The sequence below is a fragment of the Zootoca vivipara genome, chromosome 2 (genome assembly GCF_965207765.1).
Source record: "Zootoca vivipara chromosome 2, rZooViv2.hap1.1, whole genome shotgun sequence".
NCBI lineage: Eukaryota > Metazoa > Chordata > Lepidosauria > Squamata > Lacertidae > Zootoca > Zootoca vivipara.
Genome location: NC_142584.1, coordinates 31650270 through 31673957, shown reverse-complemented (window position 1 = coordinate 31673957; position 23688 = coordinate 31650270). Strand labels below are relative to the sequence as shown.

The following is a 23688-nucleotide window of genomic DNA, read 5'->3' as shown; positions in this document are numbered from 1 at the left end:
TAGCTTACAACATCTCCCATCATCCCTGACCATTGCCCATGCTGATTGAGGCTGATGGGAAATGGAGTCCAATGTCGCTGCTCTGTTGTCACCCTCCTCTGAAAAAGCACATGGAAAGGGATCCCAAGCAACCAGAGTCACTCTGCTGGAAGCCTCTCCCTTTTTTTCGCCCCAGCTAGGCTCTTATGTCTTTGACAACTGGGTGCTAAGCAGAAATTCAGATGATGGCACTTTCCTCCTGCGTTCCGGCTTATCCTTGGAGCGAATCCTGCAGAGCGGCAAGCCTGCTTATTAGAATCCAGGTTGCTTACATGAAAGATGAGCCTTCTCCACATAAAACCTCCCGCATTTACCACTTGGGTTGCATTGCAAAGTATAAGCTGCATCTCTCTTTTCTAATGCCTTGGATGTGCATGAATAGGAAAGGGGTGGGTGGGAGGGAATGCCCATTTATCTCAAAAGGAACCGCAAGGAGCAGATCCACTGTGGAAGGACAGGGCACTTTTACCCAGTCACATCTCAGGCATATGAATGACCGCAGAGCACTTTGAAGATGGAAAAAGTCCTTAAAAGGCCTTAATTATTCCGATTCTGTTTAGACCTCCCCGGTTTCTGTTCCGCAAGGCTGACAATGTCAGCTGAGTTTGTCACGCACGTTTGTGCAATCGGCTCCTTAATCGGTTTTGCATTAATACACCTATTTACAAAACATTTTGATTAGCTCAAGGAAGGCCACAATGGTGCTGGTTTTTCTTTTCAGCCTATATTTGCATATGTCAATGAGCCCACCTCTTGTTCAGACTCCCTCATCTCTCCTGTGGGGGGTCCTGGAGCTCCCCCTCCATGCAGTGCATCTTTTTCTCCCAGCCAGCGTCTTCCAGGCAACCGGAGCAGAGCAAGACAGAAGCTGAACTCCAAAGGGCTGGAAGAAATCTGGATGCAGATCACACCAAATCCACAATAACGAGCCTGGGAAGCTCTTAGCTGAAACTTGCATAAGCACCGATGAGGAGCTGGGCTGTGAGGCATTTGCTGCAGATGGTACAATTGTGGGAGCCTCCGGCCTTCCTTTATCATACCCTGATACCCTTCACCTCTGCGTGAACTAACTCAGTGGCTTGGGCTGAGATGCTAGTAGCACCTCACTGCTTTCTGTATTCTTAATTTGGTGTTCTGGTGCATTGCCAACCAGACGTGCAAGAAACAATCCAGGAAATGGTGTGCACTATTTCTCCTGGGACATCCTATCACTGATTGTGAAGCCAGTTGTGGACACAGACATCTCGCAGCCACCTTCCTGTTGTGTTGAAAATGAGAGTTGTGCAGATGTGCCCTTATTCATTTTGCTCACTTTAGTTGCTGGGGATATAAGAACAGCCTGTCTGGATGGCTCAGACCAGAGGTCAGGCTAGTCCAGCATTCTGTCTCTAAACAACAAATTTGCCAGACAGTTTGTCTGTTTCAAGAAGTCAGAGAAATGCATTTAGTAGTTCTAGGTCCTACCATTAGCACAGAAACAGTTTGCTTTTCCTGTTCTGAGGAGCTTCCTTGTACAGTTATACCTCAGTTTAAGTACGCCTCAGTTTGAGTATTTTCATTTTAAGTACTCCGCGGACCCGTCTGGAACAGATTAATCCACTTTCCATTACTTGCAGTGGGAAAGTACGCTTCAGTACGTTTGTAAACCGAGGTACCACTGTACTTCAGCAACATAACAAACCTCCAGGGTGAAGCTGGGGCCATAGGTGGCTGCATCCAAACCCAGGCTGTGAGCCTTAAAGTTTAAAGGTACATTCTGTAGCTCAAAAAGCCAGCAGCTGCAGCTGAACACTGAAATAACAGGAAACTTGGCTCTGTAAGAGCAGCAGGTAAAATATACTTGCTCAGATGAATAGCCAAGATCAGAAGACTTGCTCAGTCAGAGGCTTCATGAATTGCCTGCCAGTCATAGAGACAATATTGCCTTCTTCTGTGTCCTGTGACAGAGGAAGTTTACACTAGTTTACAGGACTATGAGTTTACCACCTCATATTATGATGTAACTACAGTGGTACCTCGACTTACGAACGACTCGACAACTGAATTTTTCGACTTACGAAAGGGGGTAATGGCCACGTGCTTACAAATGTCTCGACATCCGGAAAAAACCTGCGGCGGTTTTAGATATGGATTTTTCGACTTACGAATTTTTAGATAGGGTTGCTTCGACTTACAATTTTTTCCGTTTTCAATGCATTCCTATGGGAAATCGCGTTTCCAGTGTCGTTTTTCGACTTACGAAGATTAAATTTGTAAGTCGGGGCACCACTGTAGTTGAAACCCCAGAGCCCCTTCACACCTATGAGGAGTTTCTGGTATCACCCAGGCACCCTCTATCTATCCGCTTCTGTTTCTTCCCTTCCCAGCCTTGTTTGCTGTGCCTATCCCAGCAGGCTTCCATTTGCTTCTAGTGAGGCCTTCCTGGAGCAGGACAGAGCAGTGGGTAATACGAGACTATAAAACTGAAGTAAAAAGTACCACAGGAACTTGGGGTGGTCGCTGAGGAAATGCTGGAGAAGATTCTTCTTGTCAATCATAATTCTCTGTCTTCGTGAAAAGTGGTTCCCATGTACCTACTTAGACATCCGGACATGCATTGATCCCATGCACAGTTACTCAGGATTGTTTCGGATTGTTGCTGTGTGAAGTTAATGCCTTAAGCCTTTTTGTAATAGGGTCAGCGTGTCCACTTGGTTGGGGAAGTGAGGAAAAGGGTCATGCAAGCCAAAGGCTAGATTCGCAGCTAGAAACCCAAAGGTGTAGGCCAGAACTGACAAATGAATATCATAGTTGCAATCCATCTCTTGCCTTCTTTGTCACGTTTCCTTGCCCTCTTGCCTTTCTTATCAGCCTAAGGTGCAGGTCCTGTGGATCAGAGAGTGTCTATTATTCCAGATACTGTGCAATGTATCTTCACAGCACATTGCAGAGTAGATCTTCATTCCCTTTGGTGCATCCTCTGTAAAAGTGACTAGTTAAAGCTAAAACCAAGCTGAAACAACTAACATGGTTTTGTGTTTTTTTTAAGAACAACACACAATTGTATCATTATGTAGCACCAGAACATTCTAGGGTATTTTGCTGGCTTCTTGACCCACATGTCTAACATCAGAGAGTTGCTCATTAATTACCTTATAAACTGCATCGTATCACATGATACTACCGTATATTCCAGCGTATAAGACGACTGGGCGTACAAGACGACCCCCCCACTTTTCCAGTTAAAATATAGAGTTTGGGATATGCTCGCCATATAAGAAATACGACCCGGCGTATAAGATGACCCCCGATTTTTGAGAAGATTTTCCTGGGTTAAAAAGTAGCCTTATATGCAGGAATATACAATTACAGACATCATTGCTGGCCAGTGGCTGTTAGTTCAACAGGAACACCAGCAGTGAGGGCATCTTCTCTCCTCCCTCTTCATTCGGGACCTTTCCACCATTATTTTTATTTTTCAAAGTCATCTAAAAGGGGGTGCATAGTCAAGAAAATAAAAACACACATGTGCAAAATATACATGTACAAAAAAAAGTTAAACTAGTAATACTGCTTGTTCACAATTGTCCGTTTTCTTTGTTGATTCCCTGTTACTCTGCAACTGAATTCCCAAATAAATGACCTCGTTATTATGTGGAAGAAAAGAATTAAATTGGCTTCACTCTAAAGGAGAGGGAATCTTAAAAGTGATTCAGCTGGGTTTAGAAATGCAGAATGTCCATTGTGGAGACTTCCTCAGACCCCATACTATCTAGAAATTTGGAGCTTGGGCAAGGTGAAAAGAATGTCAGACAAATACAATTGCTGCATTCACAACCTCTGGACCCGCCGTCCCCTGACTATGGCGCAAAAATGCCAGCCATCTGGTCTGTAGGCTTTTCACTGGCAGTGGGTAAGTTGCTGGGAGGCGGAAGCAGAATGCCCCAACTCTGCACTTTTCTGGGCACCAGGCTATAAATGGGAGCGTTCCCAGACAGGAGTTGAGGGTACTACTGACCCATTACCCAACAGCAATGGGGATAGAGGCTTTTTGCCTCCTGGTTCTGTGAATGTAGCATAAACAACGGAACAGATTCTGGAGATGGGGATGTTTTGGCAGCACCTATGCTGGGGAAAGGGGAAGATAAGAACGAATACTAAGCTGGTGCCCATGGAGACGGGTGTATGGAAAGCAATGCTAAAGGATTTGGAAAGAAGAAGAGGCTGAAGGGATGGGTCAAGCACTGTCCTGTGCACGGCAAGGTTAGTCTGGAGGTTTTGGGAGAGGTATCAGTCCACTTCCTTCTGCAAGTAGAGGGAATGGTTCAAGAGGAAACTTCTCTTGTGTGCAGACAGATTCAGACCTAGGAGCCTAGGATTTCTCATTACTCATAGGAAGCTGAACCTATTTTTGCAGGATGACCATGGATCTGTTCCTAGGACTATCTGAAAAAGCAAGGAAATTGGTTAATGTATGCAAAAAGAGCCAGGGAGGGGGAGAAAGACTGTGCATTGAGAATGCCTCCTTATTTCATATATTACAGCAAATCCAGCCTTTATGACAGAAATCAATCACTGTCCTCTTCTTGGGAGCATCCTTTAATGCACTGGTTCCAGACTACTGCCAGAGACAGGATACTGGGCAAAGGGTGTGTTCCCTCGGAGTGGCTTTTCTGATAATATTTACATTTTGTGCAGACAATTTTCTGACCGAACCAGCCATTGCTTGCTGCCAGATAGCTTCTCCCCAATGTCTCTAAAGAACAGAGAGTTGCAGATTCCTATTTGCAGCCATTGCTGAATGTTTATTGAAAAATCTGTATTCAGCCCGATTCCATTATTCATCTGTGTCCTCAAATGACACATTTCCTGTTCTTTTCCTCTAGAACTCTTGGGATCAACTAAACGGCTGAACGTGAACTACCAAGATGTGGATGGGTATGTACTAATCCAATTAAATTGTGACAAGTGTTGGATGGGTTGGAGGGACTGGGGGCGAATGTGTTGCGGAACAAGCGATAAATGTTTAACAGTGACTGCCCCCTTCAGTTACAAGCCAGGGCACTATGGGGGTTCTGTCCTCCTGCTCTGTCATTGCCTCCCTGTGTGACCGCAGACCAGTCACTTTATGCTAGGAATCCAACAGCCAATAATAGACCAGGAAGCCCAGTCCTTAAAGCACTGCAAGACTTATCCTCCATATTAATGCTGGTGGTCAACAAAAGAGGTTTAAAGACACTCTCCAGGCAAATCATTTTTTAAAAAAAAGTAGTATAAGCACCGACAACTGGGAAACACTGGCCTGCAAGTGCTCCAATTGGAGAACAGCCTTTACCAAAGGTGTTGTGGACTTTGAAGATGCATGAACTCAAGACAAAAGGGAGAAACGTGCTAAGAGGAAGGCATGCTTGGCCAGGGCCGTCTTAACCATATCTGGCGCCCTGGTGCCAAGATCCCTCCAGCGCCCCCGTGAGTGAGGCGGGCAGGAGGGGCGCACGGGGAGCTGAGAGGCGTGGAGGAGGCAGCCCCAGGCTCGCGCTCCCTTCGCGCCTCCGGAGAGCGGCCTAAAGCTACTCAAAAACTGAGAGGCGCGGAGGAGGCGGCCCCAGGCTCCCGCTCCCCGCGCAAAGCCCCGGAGGCGCGCGGGGAGCAAGAGCCTGGGGCCGCCGGGCTGCGACTCTCAGTTGTTCAGGCGGCCCCAAGCCAGCGCTCCCTGCGCGCCTCTGGAGAGCAGCCTGAAGCCGATCAACAGCTGAGACAGAGGCATGGCAGAGATGGCCCCAGGCTCGCGCTCCCCGCGCGCCTCCACAGAGCTGCCTGAAGCCGCTCAACAGCAGAGGCGCGCGAAGGCAGACACCAGCGTTCGGCGCCCCTTCCGCACCCCTGATGGCCAGGCGCCTTGCGCCACCCAGCCCGGGCCTAGGGACGGCCCTGCGCTTGGCAAACCCTCACCATGATCAACTCACGCCCGGAAATCTATGTCCCCACCATGGAAGGACATGTGGATCCAGAATTGGCCTCCACAGTCACAGACTCATTGTTAAGACTGTGTTCATGGAAGACAATCTTACTCGGCTACGAGTGATCACCAAATAAGACTGTTTGCAAACACCAAAAGATTTCAGGACTGCAGCTATAGGAAGGGCAGGCTGAGACATTTTGCTGCCTGAGGTGGAACAGCAAATGGTTCACACACCCCTTCCCCAAGTCAAATTTCATAGTATCCTAGGCCAGCTAAGATATTTTGGCACCTGAGGAGAACATCCTATGAGTACTTCCCCCCTCCTTGTACTATAATAATGTATTCAATAACTAACCATGTCCTGCCCTTCTATGACACCCCAAATCAGTTGTTTAAGGTGATCACCTCACTTTGCCTAATGGTTGAGCCAGTCGCGGCTCTGAAGGCACCTACTCAGGGAGGCAATTGCTCCTTAGCTGCTTAGAAAGATCTTCTCTGCTAACGCCACTCTTGAAAAAAGTACAGTAGCATCCCAGAACACTGACAAGCAATCACAGTGGATTAAGGTCATAGCGTGCATTACAATTTAGCTTATGCTGTTTAACTGGCGGTATAAGTTCCTGTATTTCTGTTCCTATAGCAGTGATATTACTTTCCCTCATTTTTATCAGCACGTACAGCAAAATGTTTTCTCCCCAGTGGTTGTCTTCCCACCCCATCTGCTCCCCCAAGCCAGTTATTGTAACTGGGACATTGCATCTAACTCCCACAGATTTCCAAATGGATGTTGAAGTGAATGGGGCTTTGTCAAGACTTCAGGCCCATAGCAGAGTCCTAGCCAGGAAGGAATACATCAGATTCTCAGCCTGGACAGTTTCAGATAAACGCCTGTATAAAGGGAGTATCCAAAAAATATGGTTTCGAACAGGCATGGCCAAACCTGACCCTCCAGATGTTTTGAGACTACAGTTACCATCATCTCTTACCACTGGTCCTGTTAGCTAGGGATGAAGGGAGTTGTAGTCCCAAAACATCTGGAGGGCCAGGTTTGGCCATGCCTGGTTTAGAGAAGCTTGTCAGTATCTTATATACAGATGTTTCCGTCCGCACTGCATTTTGTAGTCCTGGAACAGGCAAAATTCAGAACCATTAGGCAGAATGAAGGATATTACAATACGGAGATAACTTGTCTCCCTTGAATGTCAACATGACACTCAAGTAAGGCTTTGCCTCTGCCCCTGTTGAATTTCTGCCTGTTTTGTAGTTGCCAGAGAAAAACACGGTGGCAGCCCTAACGCAATAGTATTATGGAGCTTAGTTGCAGCCCCCATAGGGTAGAAGGTTTCCTTTTTATTGTTTGTTTTAATGAAACGGAGAATTTTAACCAGCCCTGGCAGTCTGCCTCCAAGTGCTTTGGGGACCCACACATGTTGCCCACCCCTGCTAGGCAAATGGCAATACAGCTTCCCAAACCCTATTCATCGGCGCTCTTTGGGCCTGCCTCTTTGGTGGGCACCGTGCCCTTTCAGAGCCTCCGGCCAGTCTCCTGGCTGCAAGGGCCCATTCTTCCCACCGAGAGGTTACCGTGGGGATAATTGGAACATCCAGGCCTGCAGCAGAAGCCCAGCATGAGGTGACTGCTAGCTGGCTGCCTGCGGCTAAGGAAAATACCTCTCTTGTGGGTCCTGTCATTATTCCCGGGGGGAGTCTCCCCCTGGTACTTTGCCCTGAAGTGGCTGCTATTATTCACCCCTCTGATTCAGGCAGGCTCCTCTGAGAGGTGAATGGGACAACCACTTCCAATCCGCTACGGCGATCCCCTTGCAGGCTAGCCGTTCCAGGGGTCGGGCTCACGGCTTAAGCTTGCCCTCCACACTCTTCCAGCCTTATTCCCGCTTGGAAGGCTTCGGCCTTTCCCTTGCCATGGGGGCTTGGTTCCCGTGGGCTCGGAGCCTGCCCCAGCCCTTTTGAATGAATGAAACCAGCATTGAGCAAGTGGAAGAAGGGAGCTGGCTGTGTGTGTGTGTGTGTGTGTGTGTGTGTGTGTGTGTGTTTGTAGGGCAGCCTGAGGGGGGGGGGGGAGACTGGATAAACAAGCCTCTTTCACAAGCCAGAAACACAGGGTCTATTCATTCTCACAGGCCTCACACACTCAGGATAGTAGGAGAGCCATGCTGGGAGAGAGACTGCCATTAGTCTAGGCAGGCTAAGAAAGGTGGGACAGGGGAGGAGAAAGATACCGTGTCTGGGAATAGCTTGTCATCCGTCCCCAGGCCAGAGACCACAGTGTGTGTGTGTGTTTGTGTGTGTGTGTGTGTGTGTGTGTGTGTGTGTGTGTGTGTCTCCATCCCCAGCCTTCATCCCCTGCAAGTTGTAAACTCGTCAGGCCGACCCTTGCTTATGGATCTTTCCATGCTATTCTTAAATAGCATAGTTTGGGGCACAGCTCCAAAAAGGGTCTTTGTGAATTTAAGAGCTGCGTGAACAGGGAGAAGTTTGACACCAGCATCTTGCCATTTTAGAAAGGGGGCAGTGATGAGAAAAACTGGCAGAACTTTTCCTCACATGCCAGTTATTTGAGAAAAAAGAATTGGGAGAACTCCTAAAAGCTGGGCATCAGTATACATAAAACACCTTGCTGTAGTCAACTCCGTCTCTTGTCATCCAAGGAATATATGTTTGATACCATTCCAGACAAAGGGGATATCGAGACACAAATGGGAAACTTGCTCAGAACCAATTAAATTCAACTAAGTTACTTTGTGCACGGAACAAGATCTGCTCACACAACGAACCTCTCCCACCACACTTCGAAGCTGCACCCACTAATTGTGCTCCGAAGGGTTAGAGCAGGCATAGGCAAACTCGGCCCTCCAGATGTTTTGGGACTACAACTCCCATCATCCTTAGCTAACAGGACCAGTGGTCAGGGATGATGGGAATTGTAATCCCTAAACAGCTGGAGGGCCGAGTTTGCCTATGCCTGGGTTAGAGGATTGCAACCCAGAAGAGGTCTCATTGCATGAGTGTGTATCATTCCATGCACACATACCCATGTAGCACCAAATTGAATCCCACCCAGTATTATTATCATTTAATTTATTTATATTAATACCACTTAATTGCCAAAGTGGCTTCTAAGCAGTTTAAAAGTACTGTACAAAACCAATTACAAAATATATTAGAGATGAAAGGAAATTGTTCTGTGTTTCCCAGAACAATGGTAGGAAAACCTTTCCACCTACAAAGGTATATACATAGTAAGGTCTCCAAAGAGAAGAGCAGTTTTGTGAGCTTCTCGTTTACTGGGAAATGTAAGAAAGGGAAATGTGTTGTCAAGCATTCTGGGGGTGTCTAGCCAGCCACTTTAAAATGGCAGACAACAGCAGCTCACAAAGAACTAGGGGGTGCCGAATCTCACTTATTTTAAGACAGGATACTTATTTTAAAGAGCTGTCCCTGACTTTGTAAACTAACAGCAGATGTCTGTTATTTCAGAATATCTTTTAAAAACCCTGAAACTTCAGCTTCTTTCATTTTGGTCTACCTAACCCAGGAAGATACAAAAACAGTAATGGATGTTAAACCTGCACAAACGTGACTTAGAAATGTCTCCTCAAACAGAATGCTCTGTACACTTCAAAGAAAGCTTACCTGCTTTTGTACAACAGAAGTTTGTACAATAGTATGACATATCAGCTTGCGTGTTTCTTAACTCTTATTTCCTCTTCCAAACTTAGCAACAGATGTCTATACCAAATGTTCAGGAGCAGACAAGGGCGGAAACACATTGATCCGAGAAAGGAAGCAGGGAAATCAAATTGCCAGCTTCGTACCTTTTAAACTGGAAGGCTTTTGACAAGCTGCCTTCCAGGACTGTAGCCAAACAACCCTGAATGTGCAGTGACCTAGCCCTGCTCAGCCTTGTCAGTTTTCTTCTCGTGCCTAAGGATGGTCATTCTTTCAGATTGGCCATTTTTATAAGGCTCCAGGAATGTGGGATGTGGAGGTGGTTGAGGAGCATGTAGAGTAGAAGCAATACCGTTTGACTCACGGAGGAAAACCGCTTACCACAGCTAAAATTCTTGGACACATGAGAGAAAGAAGTGCTAGTTCCCTCCTCAGCAGATTCAGAGGATTGGGAGTGTCATGCAAGTCACTTTTCTTTTTTAAAAAATGTCCACAAGGGAAGCTGCTTTTGCCTTGCTGCAGCAAAAATAACAAAGGCCTCTTTAAAAGTGACAAATTTATTATGACATAAGCTTCCATGACCTATAGCCTGCTTCATGGTGTTATCCTTAGTGTACATATAGATGCTAACTGAGAATAACACTTCGTGCACTTGATGATGTGGAGTCCATGAATGCTTATGCCAGAGGTGGCTAACCTGTGGCCTTGTGGATGTTACTCCACTGCAGCTCCCATCAGCCCCGACCATTGGCCATGCTGGTTGGGGTTGAGGGGTTGATGGGAGCCTAAAACCACCTTGAATGGTTAAGTCCAGTCCAAGGCGACTATGGAGTGCAGCACTCATCTTGCTTTTCAGGCCGAAGGGGCTGGCGTTGGTCCACAGACATCTTTCCGGGTCATGTGGCCAGCATAACTAAACCGTTACTGGCACACTGAGGACCATGATGAGTGCCAGAGCGCACGGAAATGCCGTTTACCTTCCCGCAACCTATTTATCTTCTTGCACTGGCATACTTTCGAACTGCTAGGTTGGCAGAAGCTGGGAGAGAGCAACGGGAGCTCACCACCATCACATGGATTCAAACTGCTGACCTTCTGATTGGCAAGCCCAAGAGCAGGCATCCCCAAACTGTGGCCCTCCAGATGTTTTGGCCTACAACTCCCATGATCCCTAGCTAACAGGACCAGTGGTCAGGGATGATGGGGATTGTAGTCCAAAACATCTGGAGGGCCGAAGTTTGGGGGGTGCCTGCCAAGAGGTTCAGTGGTTTAGAGCACAGCACCACCTGTGTCCTTAAAAGGGAACATCGACTGGGCTCTAAGCTAAGAAGTCAATTACTGCTGCTTCTGTCTAAGGATGTTGCCTCCACCCCACTTCTCAGGTTTTCAGCACTACACCATGCAGCCCTGGTTGGAAGCCTGGAACTTATCTCCCTGCTGCTGGAGGCACAGGCCACTGTGGATATTAAGGACATCAACGGTAAGTGGGTTGTTTTGCTTTCTTAGGAGGAGGAGAAAGAGCATCTCTGTTATTGTCCCCAGAAGCCATGAAGGAAAAACTGTCTTTTACAAACAGTATGCTGGGGAAGAGTCTGTTTGGGGAAATGCAAGTTTTGAATAATGTGTTGCATTCAGAAATGCAAGTTTTGATTAGTGTTGCTACTTCTGCTCCAATTAGAATAATGACACTCATTAAGCCCCTGCCCACCCACCCCTACAAGAATTTTGTATGCTGGGTGCTCAGTGTATTTTCCTATTTGGCCCAGAGCATCTCATTCTGTGTTCAAATATTTGCCTTATTAGTATTATTATTATTACTACTACTACTACTACTACTACTACTACTACACCTTTCTCAAGGGGATTAAGTAGCATGCCATAAAACAGCTGAAACAGTTTTTTAAAAAAGTGTGGGAAAACTACTGAAAATAGGTATTAAAACAATACATAGTGGACACCAAAGGTGCAAACCTTTTTATTCAGCCGGGGAAAGTTGCCAAAACAAAAGTGTCTTCAGTTGTTTGCGGAACATTCAGATGGGACGGTGCCCATCAGATTAGTCATTCCCACATTATACAGCCTGTCTCTGTCTCCCTACAGGAATGCGCCCACTGCACTACGCTGCCTGGCAAGGGAAGGTGGAGCCAGCACGCCTACTTCTACGAGCAGCTGCTTCGGTCAATATGGCATCGCTGGATGGGCAGATCCCATTGCACCTTTCGGCGCAATATGGCCACTATGAGGTGGTGAGTGGGGGACATTTTGGAAGGGAAGGGATGAGACTTCCTTTGTCAGTCAGATCCAGATCACGTGCGCCAGTCCGAAAGCTATCGGTCTCCCGTTCCTTGGAGCCCTCATAATGATCTAACAAACCTAACACACAACCCACAAGGCAGCTGAACATTGCAGTGCAGTACTACCACATTAACACAAGTGCCCAGCACAAAATGCGGTAGAGAGCTGTGGAGTTTCTTCTTGGGAGCTGTAATGGATCACATTCAATCATCTCCTGTCAGAATTTCTAGGCGGGGGAGAGAGGATAAAAACGGCAGAAGAAAACACCTTGGTCTGAGAAGCAGCAAGTATCTGCATGATGTTTTATCCTGGGCTGAACCCATAAGCAGAGTGGCGTACATGTTGCAGATCAAATGCACTAGGAAAAGGAAAAGAAAAGAGAAGCTGTACATCAAGAATATCTTAAGTTCTGATGACTACAGCAGTGCACATTTATTGAATTTCAATATGATGAGGAAGCAGGGAATAGCTGGCAGAATGTGTATGGTATTAAAGGCTTAAATTTCCTGAGCTTTCATCAGACATTGCCACATATTTTCTACTTCTCTGCCCTGTCCTATGGGCTAGAACCTTGCTTTATTTTTATTTTTTTACATGGAAGCCGAGATTCTCTGGATACCTGGCATTGTATCAGATACCAGATTCACAGTAAACGTGCAGATTTTTAAAATGTGCACCCCGAAACAATGTTCTTATTACGTGGAAAAGCCACTTTTCTTAGGGGAGGGAGATGAAAATACCACGAGATGACCTATACTTTTGTATTACATTAACCTTGGGAAGAACTTGGGGGCTGTCTAGGAAAGGTTTGACTGATACGGATTAGACCTCAGGGATTAGGCCAGCTAGCTGCAGGAGAAGCAGAGGCAGGTTGCTGCCACACTGTGGTCAGCAAACTGCTGTGGTTTGCTGTGGGTTCCTGGCAGGACCCCTCTTGTTCAAGGGTTTTGGGCAGGCACCCCCAAACTGCGGCCCTCCAGATGTTTTTGGCCTCCAACTCCCATGATCCTTAGCTAACAGGACCAGTGGTCGGGGAAGATGGGAATTGTAGTCCAAAACATCTGGAGGGCCGAAGTTTGGGGATGCCTGGTTTTGGGTTTGCTCTGCAGAGATCACGAGGAAGCAAGATGTGCTAAGCGCATGACTACCGGCATTTCCAGCTTCACTTCGCTCTTTCCATTCTTCCTGTCTGTCCTGCAGTCAGAGATGCTGCTCCAGCACCAGTCCAACCCATGCCTCATCAACAAAGCCAAGAAAACCCCCCTGGACCTGGCCTGCGAGTTTGGAAGGCTAAAGGTAAGCAAAACCAGCCATAGCCACTGCCTGCAAGAAAGTCTATTGAGAGCAACGGGTTGTATGCTACTGCTCCTCAGGGGAGACCCGTTGAAATGAATGCACACAACGATTCATATCTGTGGAATTCCCTCCCCACAAAGGTGTGTCCAGCTTCTTCACTGCATGGCTTTTGGCAAATGATGAAGACACACGGCTTTACCTTTGACACCTGAGACGTGTATTTTAGTAGTAGCAGTAATTACCTGCATAGACATGATTACCACGGACAACATTGTTTGGTTGTAAGCCACTTTGGGTTGCCTTCGGTTGCAGGATAAAGGGACTAACACATATGATGATGATGATGATGATGATGATGATAACAATGTGCTCTGGCACAGCAGGAGTTTCCACAGCTGCTGGCAGTAATGTAGGAAGAGTTTTACTATCTTGTTCCATCCTGTCCTGCGGAACATTTCTAAGCCAGCTGCGAGCCGCCGGCAGAGCAACATCCCAGCTATTAGGGTGGAACAATATCATAACTCAAGATGGCAGCAGCTGACATCAATCCCTCACTGGTGGTCACATTGGCTGCAGCTGACAGGAACTGAAGCCCATCAACAGTGGGAGGGCCTCAGATTCCCTATTCCTTTTTTTGGCCAATATCTTTTATTGATTTTCCACAACTTTTAACAAACTGTCACCAAATCACTACAAATTCCAATACAAGTTTAAAAGCGGACTTCCCACCCCTACCTCTATTTTCCTCCCTCCTTTGCTGCTCCCAATAAAATAACTTTTCGAACGATCACTTCAAAATACATTCATTCCCTTCTCCCTAAACATCACCTGCTCAATTACCAATTTCTGCTATGGCTTTTATATATTGTTACAACCCCTCCTCATGATCGTCAAGTAGAGTAAATCATCTTTTATAACAGTCATTCATCAATTTTGAAATGATTTGCTTCTGATACCTCTTGAGTAACACTTTGCCTGAGAAAAGCAGATCTTGCTTCCTCCCAGACAACATACATGCACTCCTCCATAACATGGCCTTGAACATTGCTGTATGACATCTGGCCCCAGTAATAAACAAAACAACTCAGCCTCACTGGTGCTGCATGAGGGTGGAAATAAAACCCCTAGAATGTGTGTGTGTGTGTGTGTGTAAAAATATATAATATACTATAGCTGCCAAGTTTTCCCTTTTCTCGCGAGGAAGCCTATTCAGCATAAGGGAATTTCCCTTAAAAAAGGGAGAACTTGGCAGCTATGAATATACATTCCCTCCCCCTAACACTGCCAATCTCCCGGCGTCAACCACCCTTCACATTTCGCCAAATTTAATCCTCAATTTTACATACTACCAGCTCATTAATAAATCATTTATAAATAAACATAATCCATATCTCCTTTTCTCTGTCTGAAAGTCTCAGAAGCCGTCAATACGGTATACACCTATCCCTTTCACTGTTCGTATTTCCAGCTTCAAGGGGGGTGGGCTGATGTAATCTCAACAAAATCTCCCCTCCGTCCTCTGTCTGACAGAGACGGTCAAATTCCCCATTCCTGCTGCTGTAAAGTCTTCATACATCTCCCAAAGGTCTTCCCGTCCCCCATGCCAAAGAATGGCTTTCTGTGGTAATCATGCTGCTGCAGGCACTTGTGAGTAGGCCCATGGGTTGTGGAGGGATACCTCCTGTGTAAGGCCTCGCCATGGCACTGGGACACAACACAGCCCCCAGGAACCTCCATTCCCACTGCGTGCATTCTCAGGTCCTTCTCCACCACCACTCCCACCAGAAGCCAGACAGGCCCTGAGCCTTGCTAATCCTTCCAGGCTGAGGAGGCAAAAGCAAGGCCAGCTGGGCTAGAAGGCCTGGGATTCCAACCTGGCAGAGCTGGCTGTGGATTCCTGTCTCCAGTATTCAGGACAGGTGCAGAGAGGCTGCTCAGAATTCCTGGGGGTGGGGGACTTCCCCCTAACCTAAATGGCATTATTCTATTCTCATCCCAAGGCCGGGGGGGTGGCTCGAAGGTCCATTTTTATAACAAATGGGCTATAAATAGGGTGATAAATCTCGAGTCACTGTAACAAAGAATAGCAGACCTCTAGTACAAGCTGCCCTTTGTTTGTGTAGGTGTGTAGGTGCTCCCTGCGGGCAAGGCCAGCTCAAACCCAAAGCTCCCTAAGGTTGAAACTATTTCCCACTGTAGCGACCTTTTCCAGTTCTCAGCCCTGGGCCCTGCATTTGTACCTTTTCTGCCTGCAAAAGAGATCGTTGAGGCAATTGTGATAGCAAGCCTGACTCTGTGCCAAGAGGCACAGGACTTATGCCCCTTTGAGAGCTCTGAAGCAAGGCAAAGATACAGCAGGTGTCATCCATCCATTGCCCCCAACCCCACCCACTTTCTTGTCTGCCGTGGTGGAAAAGGAGAAGTGTCTCCTTCAAAGCACTTGGTGTGGGTGCAGAAGAACTTTCAGCTACAGCTGAAATTTGGCCCACAGGACCTTCCCATTTGGCCCACAGTTGGATCAGCAGCTCCTTACACAGCAGGATTGAATTCCCTACACATCGGCTAATGCTTGGGTTGGGTGTTACAATTCTGCTTAGTTTGGACATACAAGATCTCTCAGGTGCATCTGAACCTGCAGAAAGCAGGTTTGATCAGCTGATCCATGGGGATTTCAGTCGTGCTTGGTCACTGTCTCCTTATAACCTTGCAGGCCAACTTCGACAGGTGGGTGAGACCACTCGCCTGTCAGCCGTCCGATATCATTTTGTCACCCTGCCTCCGTTCTTTTGCCTGCTTTAGGTGGCCCAGCTGCTTTTGAACAGCCACATGTGTGTGGCTCTGCTCGAGGGACAATCCAAAGACACAAGTGACCCTAACTACACCACTCCTCTTCACTTGGCAGCCAAGAACGGGCATAAAGAGATAATCAGGTAAGTCCTTTGGGCACTTGCAGTGCAGGGAGAAGCCAATGGCCTCACTCAGCCCACATGTGCCAGCTCAAGTTCCCCAAGGTGCCAGCATGCGCCACACCGCTCTCAGATATTTCCATCTGTTAGCTCCCCAGCTTAACCTTCCTGAGATTTCAGCTTCTGATTTGAATGTCGTGTCTATTTCATGCCTTACAGTGCAGCTTGGGTATATTGAGTTCATTCTTACTTTTATATTCTCATGCAGCACCCTATTTTGCAAATGCTTCATTCGTTCCATTCCTGCATGGACCCTTATGTGCCGCATGGGGCATCAGAATTTGAAGCTACAGAGCCCTCCTAAATCCTGTTGCCCTCTAAATCCTGTTGAACTCCAACTCCCATCAGCCCCAGCCAGTAATGGCCAATGGTCAGGGGTGCTGGGAGTTGTAGTCCAACAGCATCTGGAGGGACTGCAGGCTCCCTATCCCTGAATTAAAGGAATACAGAGAATACTGTGTTTACAATGGAAATTCACTCCTACAGGACCAAACATAGTCAGACCATCACTCCATCTAGCTCAGTACCGTTTTGTTTTTTTCAATTATTTCGCATTACAAAATACCAAGGCAAAACATTATAGATGAAGATCAAATTATTCTCAGGAAAATAAGATGTTATTGTAAACATAAGAACATTAGAGATAGAAATCAAACCTAAAAATGCAATAGACTCCACATCCTTAGCAGTCCTAAACATCCAAGTCTGACACTCAAGCATTCTCTCACCATCCATAATTACCAGCCAACCAGTTATTAAATGTTCGGTCTACAAAAGCATTTGAACTTACTGTTCACCAAATTACCACAGATCAAGTGAAATCCTTACAGCAGTAGGGTTATGTCTTAAATTAGCACGTCAGACTAAACTACAGGGTAAATACACCCACAGTGTCCTTCTGCCATTTAATCCTTCTTGCAACAGATCCCCTGATCATCTCCTCCACCTGCCGGCCATCCTTCTCGCTCTCTCTGTCTCTCTCACACACGCCAGCCTCTCCAATGGCACATAGTAAGCATCAAGACTTGGGTATTCATTCTGGAGCAATCAGTCACATCTTTTGACTTGCTGGCACTCATTGCTTATATATTCCTGCCCGCACAGGCAACTTCTGAAAGCTGGAATCGAGATCAACAAGCAGACGAAAACGGGGACTGCCTTGCATGAAGCAGCGTTGTATGGGAAGACCGAGGTGGTGCGCCTGCTGCTACAAGTGAGACTAAAAGTAAAGCCGTAGTCAAGGACGGGGAATGATTGCTTGGTGACAATTGGAGAGGCCACAGGCCTTGGAGTTGAGGTAGAAATAGGGAACAAAGAAGAGGAGAGGGTGTGAGAGCCCACAGAGGAGACACTGGGCTATCTGTGAGTCAGTTCTGAGAGGAAACACTGTGCAGAAAAGCATGGTAGCTCTGTCCCTCGAGGCAGGAAAAGAATGTGGCCTGCAGCTTGGTGTGATATATAGGATTGAGGAGAAGCTCCAATCTCTGGTTCAGTTGTAGTCTGACAAGAAATAAGGTCATACAACCCACCTGTCCTGTGCTGAAAGTACACAAGAGGGAGCTGCTAGCCTCTCTCTCACACACAAACACCACTTGGATGTGCACACCAACTGAGTGTTCAGTAGCCATGTGAAGAAGTCCTGTATGATTGCTCCTCGTATGGAGTAGCCCAGCACACATGCAATTGTCTGCACCTATAACCCATTCACCTGGCTGCCGAATAGGTGGCCAGCCAGAGGCGATGCTAGCCTTTGCACCTGTGTTGAGGCTAGAACCAACCATCCCTGGAAGTGACTGCAAACAGTGTTACGAAACAGATACAGGAGTTGATCCGTTTGTTTATTGTTTCATTTGCACTTTTAATGCACTACTTTAGCCTCTCTTTTTTGCGAACGAGGGTAATGACTGCCTTATGGGAAGCTGAGGCTGAGAGTGTGAGGCAAACCCAAGGCCTCCCTGTGTTTTGAAACTGAGGCCTTGCATGTTGTGTGACGCGACCCTCTATAACTGGCCTAGTCTACTTTGTTCTGCGAGCTTAACCTGTTCTCAGACAGTGGGGAGGCAGTCTCTGGGTGAAGACAGGCCTGCTTTTGCTCTCAAGGACTGTGATATTATTAGCAGGCTGCTGTGAATATCTCACCAGCACCTAGCACCAGCCCTAGCTCAGCCAAATACTCAAATGCTGAAACCAGCCTAGATTTTTTTTTTAAAAAAAAGTTCCCTCAAGGAGGTTGTCCCCCCCGTTTCCAAGCCCACCGCTAACTTTCTCTCTGTGGGTAGGGTGGCATCGACGTCAACATCCGCAACACCTACAACCAGACAGCTCTGGACATCGTGAACCAGTTCACCACTTCACACGCCAGCAAGGACATCAAGCAACTACTACGAGGTGAGCAGGCCCCAAAAGTATCCCCACTAGGCCCTAATGTGGGGAGGAGGCAGATGACACCCACCTTAATGAACCCACAGGATGGTGCAAACTGGTGAAGGGCATATGGGGGGTCAGCACTGAAATCTCTTGGGGAGGGGCAGGGTGGGTACTTGGGGGTTTTCAGCCTCCTGGCTTTCGCTGAATTATAACATGAAGGAGCCCACCTTGCAAAGCTGCAGGGGAGGCTGGTTGCAACATACCAAGAGGCGTAGGCTGTGGGGCAAAGGAGGAATGAAGCGCACAGCAAGTAACGACGTCCTCTTTTCCCCTTTTTGCTAATTTTCCTGCCCATGTCTTTCCCCCTCTGTCCCCCTCCTTCTCACTTCCCCAAACCCTTTGTCTTCAGAGGCATCAGGAATCCTGAAGGTCCGAGCTTTGAAGGATTTTTGGAACCTCCATGACCCAACTGCTCTCAATGTCCGCGCCGGAGATATCATCACGGTAAGAGATTGGCGGAAGCCATAGAAGCTCCTGAAACGCTCCGAGAGACAGCACTCTGCATCTGTTCTGTGATCCCATGCACGGACCTCAGCTAGGACTGCGGTGACCTATTTGAAAAATTGTAGGCTTACTAGAGTTTGAGGGAGAAATTGGGCCCAGTTATGATTTTAATGCAGACCTACTGAATGTGCACTTCCCCAAACCAGTGTGTGAACTGAGAGACCAGCTATGCTTTGAAATTCCCATTTCTCTGAATTTTGCAGTGCAATTCTTCAAAAAAAGTGCACGAAAATGCACATATCAAAGGAAGGTGGCTGCAAAATACCGTACATTATATTAGAGGAGATTGCTTGCAAAAATGTATCTATTGGGAGAAATGAGCTCTAAAATATTGATAAATTTTCATGAGCGCTTTTAAAAAAAAAGGCAGACTGGTACATAAATGTGGTAAACTGAACCTAAGTTTGGAAAACTGATAAACTTAGAGAAATCAAAAGTGACAGATTCTTCTAGTCCTAGCTTGTATTAGCGGAAGAATCATCTCTACTATATAGGAGGCAGTAGAAGTACTATTGTAATCAGATTTTGTGTATGGTTGTGGTCAAGAGAGTTAAAGAAGGATGCAGGCAAATTCACGAAGTAATAGAAATTACAGTGGATAGGGGAGGTATAACATTTTGACAGAGCTGTGTGCATGGCAGAGTTCTGCAGGAGCAGAGAAAAAGGCACAAGCATTGAATTCAGCTGAGAACAAGTTTCTAGTCCTCGTGGTTGAATAGACAAGTTTGGTCTAATCATAACCATTCTTGGCATTTATATTCCCCTTTAGAATGTTCAAAGCACTTCACTGCATGCAACGACCCTATAATATGTAGGCCCTGTATTTATAGTTTCATCTTGCAGGTGGTGGTGGTGGGGTTTAAGTAAGAAGAGAATGAATTCCCTAGGGGAAAACCTACTTGAAATATGAACAGTGGGCTTCCTCTGTCGTAACTCAGTTGCTTAGCCACTGTGCTGCACACCAGCTTTACACAATCCTGCTTTTGTGGTGAGCTTAAATATCATGATCCCGTGGTCCCTTTCAACCTCCTGATTCTGCCATCCTATATCCACCCTGTCCCACTGATCATGAGAACTCTTCTCTCAACAGGTTCTGGAGCAGCATGCAGACGGACGCTGGAAGGGTCATATCCATGACTCTCAGAAAGGCACTGACCGAGTTGGTTACTTCCCTCCATCCATTGTCGAAGTCATCAGCAAGCGGACAGGTTGGTCCACGAACACAACTGGGGAACTCTGGAGGAGGCCAAAGATGTGATTGGAGGAGGGCGGCGGCGGCAGCAGCTGCAAAGGGAGTAGGAAAACCTGTGATTCCATTTCCCAGTAAACCCCATTCATTCACTGTCTTCTCCCTGCCACCCCCTCTCTGTCTGCAAAAAGAACTCCTATCATCGCCGCCACTTCCTCCCCTAGCTACTCAATGACAGCGACCTCTGCCAACACTTGCCTTCACCACGGACAAAGTCAAACAGCACCAGGGACATTATTATTCAGGGCACGGTGGTTACCCCACCCCCCACCCCAGTACTGTTCAAACACACTTTTTTCACGAGAGGAAGCTCCCCACTTTTTCAGCAGGAGGAAGATCGTGAATATAAGAATATCCAAAGGGGCTCCCTTCTGCCGTGCTTTCTGAAAAGGATAACATGGAGGACCTCTTGCAACAGAGAGAGCAATAACCTCTTTAAAAGAAATGGGGGGAATCCCATCGCTCCTGCTCCTTTCTCAGCAAGGAAGAATGGGAGTTAAAGCACATTAAAATGTATAAAACTACATAAACTGTTATTATCATTGACTATTAATATGCAGGTGGCCTGTGGAAGCCCAGCAAAGCGGTGTCTGTTAGTCCTGGGAGTGAAAGGTGTGAATACTTTCACACCTTTCTTTCTAGAAGGTATTCAGATCCCACCTTAACCAGGGACAATTGTAGGGGACCCCCCCCCCCATTCCTCAAAACTTGCTGAATTGTGGATGCAGCTAAATTGGGGGGCCAGCCATGCGTGTGATTTCTGATTGGATACAAATAAGTAATTCTCCTCAGCTCATGAATGGATGCTGCAGATATTCAGTTTTCTTTGCAGGTTTATATTTACTGCAGGCCACCTGAGGTTGGAGACTTGAAAGTTGTTTTAAGAGATGCTTGGTTCAGGTGGCGTATTTATCTTTCTCACGACATGCATACAGAAACAACACGCATGCACACACATTTCTTTTCTCCCACTGCCGCCTCTGGTCAAACAGGTTTTGCAGGTTTTCGAAAAGCCACGCAACGCTTGTTTGCCAGAGGCGGAAGTGTGATGAGATGACTATACACGTCATAAGCTGCAGTAACTCTTTGAAACCACCTCGAGCTCTCTTGACTTTCTCCAGCCGTAGACACTATGAACCGGTGAAACTAAAGGACCGGATAGAGCACTTTGGGAATCCTATTATGTAGGCAAGAGGGGGAAATCAGGGAAGGAAGGACAAAGTTCTGCACTTGCTCCTCTGACGCTGTTGCCAACGATCATCCTAAACTGCTGAGAGACTCTTATAGGAAAAACTCTGGCTAATGAATGAACATCTGATATTCTGTCCCTCTGTATGTTCTTATAATGAAGCAGCAGCATCACCCCTACATATGCTCCTTGAACAGCTAAGTCACAGCAGCCTTCCTCATAGGCCCCCAGTCCTGTGCAGTGCTTCTGGGACCAGGCAGGTGCCCACCCCGCCCTCCTTGCCTACACAAACACACACACTTTCCTTACCCGCGTGTTTTGTTCTCTACATGCAGGCCTGACTCTTCCCCGCATGGCGCCCTTGCACCCGTGCCAGAGCTTTGCCAAGGGCCAGCAGGTTACCACTGCCACCCCTCCCAGTGGGCCGCAGCCTCACACTGATGCCTCTCCACCCGTTTCGCCGCAGGCACCCCTCGGCCTACCTGCCCTGACCAGGACAGCCCCAACTCCTGAAAGCCCAGGTCAGGGCCATTGTTGGGCTGGGCAAGCGTGTCCTCCATTCACACTGCCTGGGAATGAGTGAGGACAACTCTGGGGTGGGGAGAAGGAATGAAGAGAAGTAGCAGGTGAAAAGGGATATGATTTCAGCTGGGGGTGGAGGTGTAACCCAGGCATCCCCAAGCTCGGCCCTCCAGATGTTTGGGGACTACAACTCCCACCATCCCTAGCTAACAGCTCAGGGATGATGGGAATTGTAGTCCCAAAACATCTGGAGGGCCGAGTCTGGGGATGCCTGGTGTAACACATTTGTACCCCAAGTAAATATCTTTTGAAGTCATTTTCTCTCTCGTCACACACATACACTCACACAGACACCTGCTAGAGGGGTGGGGGTGGGACGGGGAGAGAAATAGAGAAATATCCCCCCTTCTGGAAAATTCATGTGGCACTGCTATACCCCAGCTCCCTCCTGCAAAATTCTTAGTGATTTATAACTGGCTTCGCTACACATCTTTGTCTCTGTCCCAGGGTCCACCTTCCTTAACGTATGCTCGCTTCTGCCCCCCTTCCCACCACTGCCCCTCCCTCTCCCCAATAGCTATCCACCATTTTTCCAGGGGCAGTGGGCTGTTCTCACCTGTCGCTGATAAACCCTGCCTAAAGGACATGCGTTCATCCAGGTAACGCCTTCCTTTTGCATACACCTTAAGTTCGCATTTTAGCTTCATCGAGGCATACCGGCCGCGAGCGTTCGGTCTCGCCCAAAGCAGAAACCCACCAATGTGCACATCCCTGCCACTGATCAAGCCTGCTTTCCATGCTCATGCGCACACCTCCGTGCTGCACAAACAATACACCCCATCATTGCATGCAAACCTGCCTGCCAGCTGTGTCCTCCTAGGCCACATTTCCCTTCCCCTTCCCCCCCCCATCAGTCTTGCATGAGAGGGACCGCCGCTGCTAGATGCTTCTTTAAAAAGATGCTTCCCAACCTCACCCATCGGGAATGGGTGGCGGGGAGTGGGGTAGGGGAGAAAGAATCACAACAGCTATATGTTGCTACAGGAAATAAAAAGTCACCCCGTGACTACAATGCCCCAACTGGATACCGAGTGACCTGCCTTGGCAGCCAGGGAAGCCTGCTTGGGTGCTCTTGTGGCAAAGCCTGCAGAGAAATCTGTGACGGGGTGCTAGTCCTACCAGCAGGTGCCCCCTAACTTTGCCCGCCTGCTTGAGGGCCGACTGGGCTCTTCTCCCTCCTTACCACCCCCATGCCAAAATCTGTCCTCTCCCCCCAAGCAGCAGGTGACAGGAACAGCGTGGGCAGCGAGGGCAGCATTGGCAGCATCCGGAGCGCTGGCAGCGGTCAGAGTACCGAGGGCACCAATGGGCAAATCACTGGACTCCTCATTGAGAATGTCAAGGTAAAAGGGGCACGGATTTCTCTGCACCAAGGCATGAAACCTGCTGTTCACCCTACTACTGCCATGCCCCAGTCTCCCCGGTTTTTGTTATCTCCCGTTCCTGGGTCACATCCCCAAGTTCATTTCACATGGGTTAGTTGCCTGTAGACAGGTGGCGCTGTGGTTAA

At 47.6% G+C, this 23688-nt stretch overlaps 1 protein-coding gene across 9 annotated transcripts in view; it reads left to right on the top strand.

Moving 5' to 3' along the window:
- CASKIN2 (CASK interacting protein 2) overlaps positions 1 to 23688 on the top strand; it is a 107377-nt gene that overhangs the window by 63011 nt on the left and 20678 nt on the right. For 2 of the 9 annotated variants that reach the window (XM_088661555.1, XM_088661552.1), the window contains 11 exons: positions 4905 to 4956; positions 11053 to 11150; positions 11771 to 11916; positions 13166 to 13261; positions 16061 to 16191; positions 17332 to 17440; positions 18507 to 18615; positions 19013 to 19098; positions 20249 to 20366; positions 21932 to 22117; positions 23400 to 23521. In XM_088661555.1, coding sequence (XP_088517681.1) covers positions 4905 to 4956; positions 11053 to 11150; positions 11771 to 11916; positions 13166 to 13261; positions 16061 to 16191; positions 17332 to 17440; positions 18507 to 18615; positions 19013 to 19098; positions 20249 to 20366; positions 21932 to 22117; positions 23400 to 23521 — 1253 coding nt within the window. Of the gene's footprint in view, positions 1 to 4904; positions 4957 to 11052; positions 11151 to 11770; positions 11917 to 13165; positions 13262 to 16060; positions 16192 to 17331; positions 17453 to 18506; positions 18616 to 19003; positions 19099 to 20248; positions 20367 to 21931; positions 22118 to 23399; positions 23522 to 23688 lie in introns of all 9 variants that reach the window. The other 7 variants (XM_035104454.3, XM_060271847.2, XM_088661553.1 and 4 more) reach the window with 4 other exon arrangements.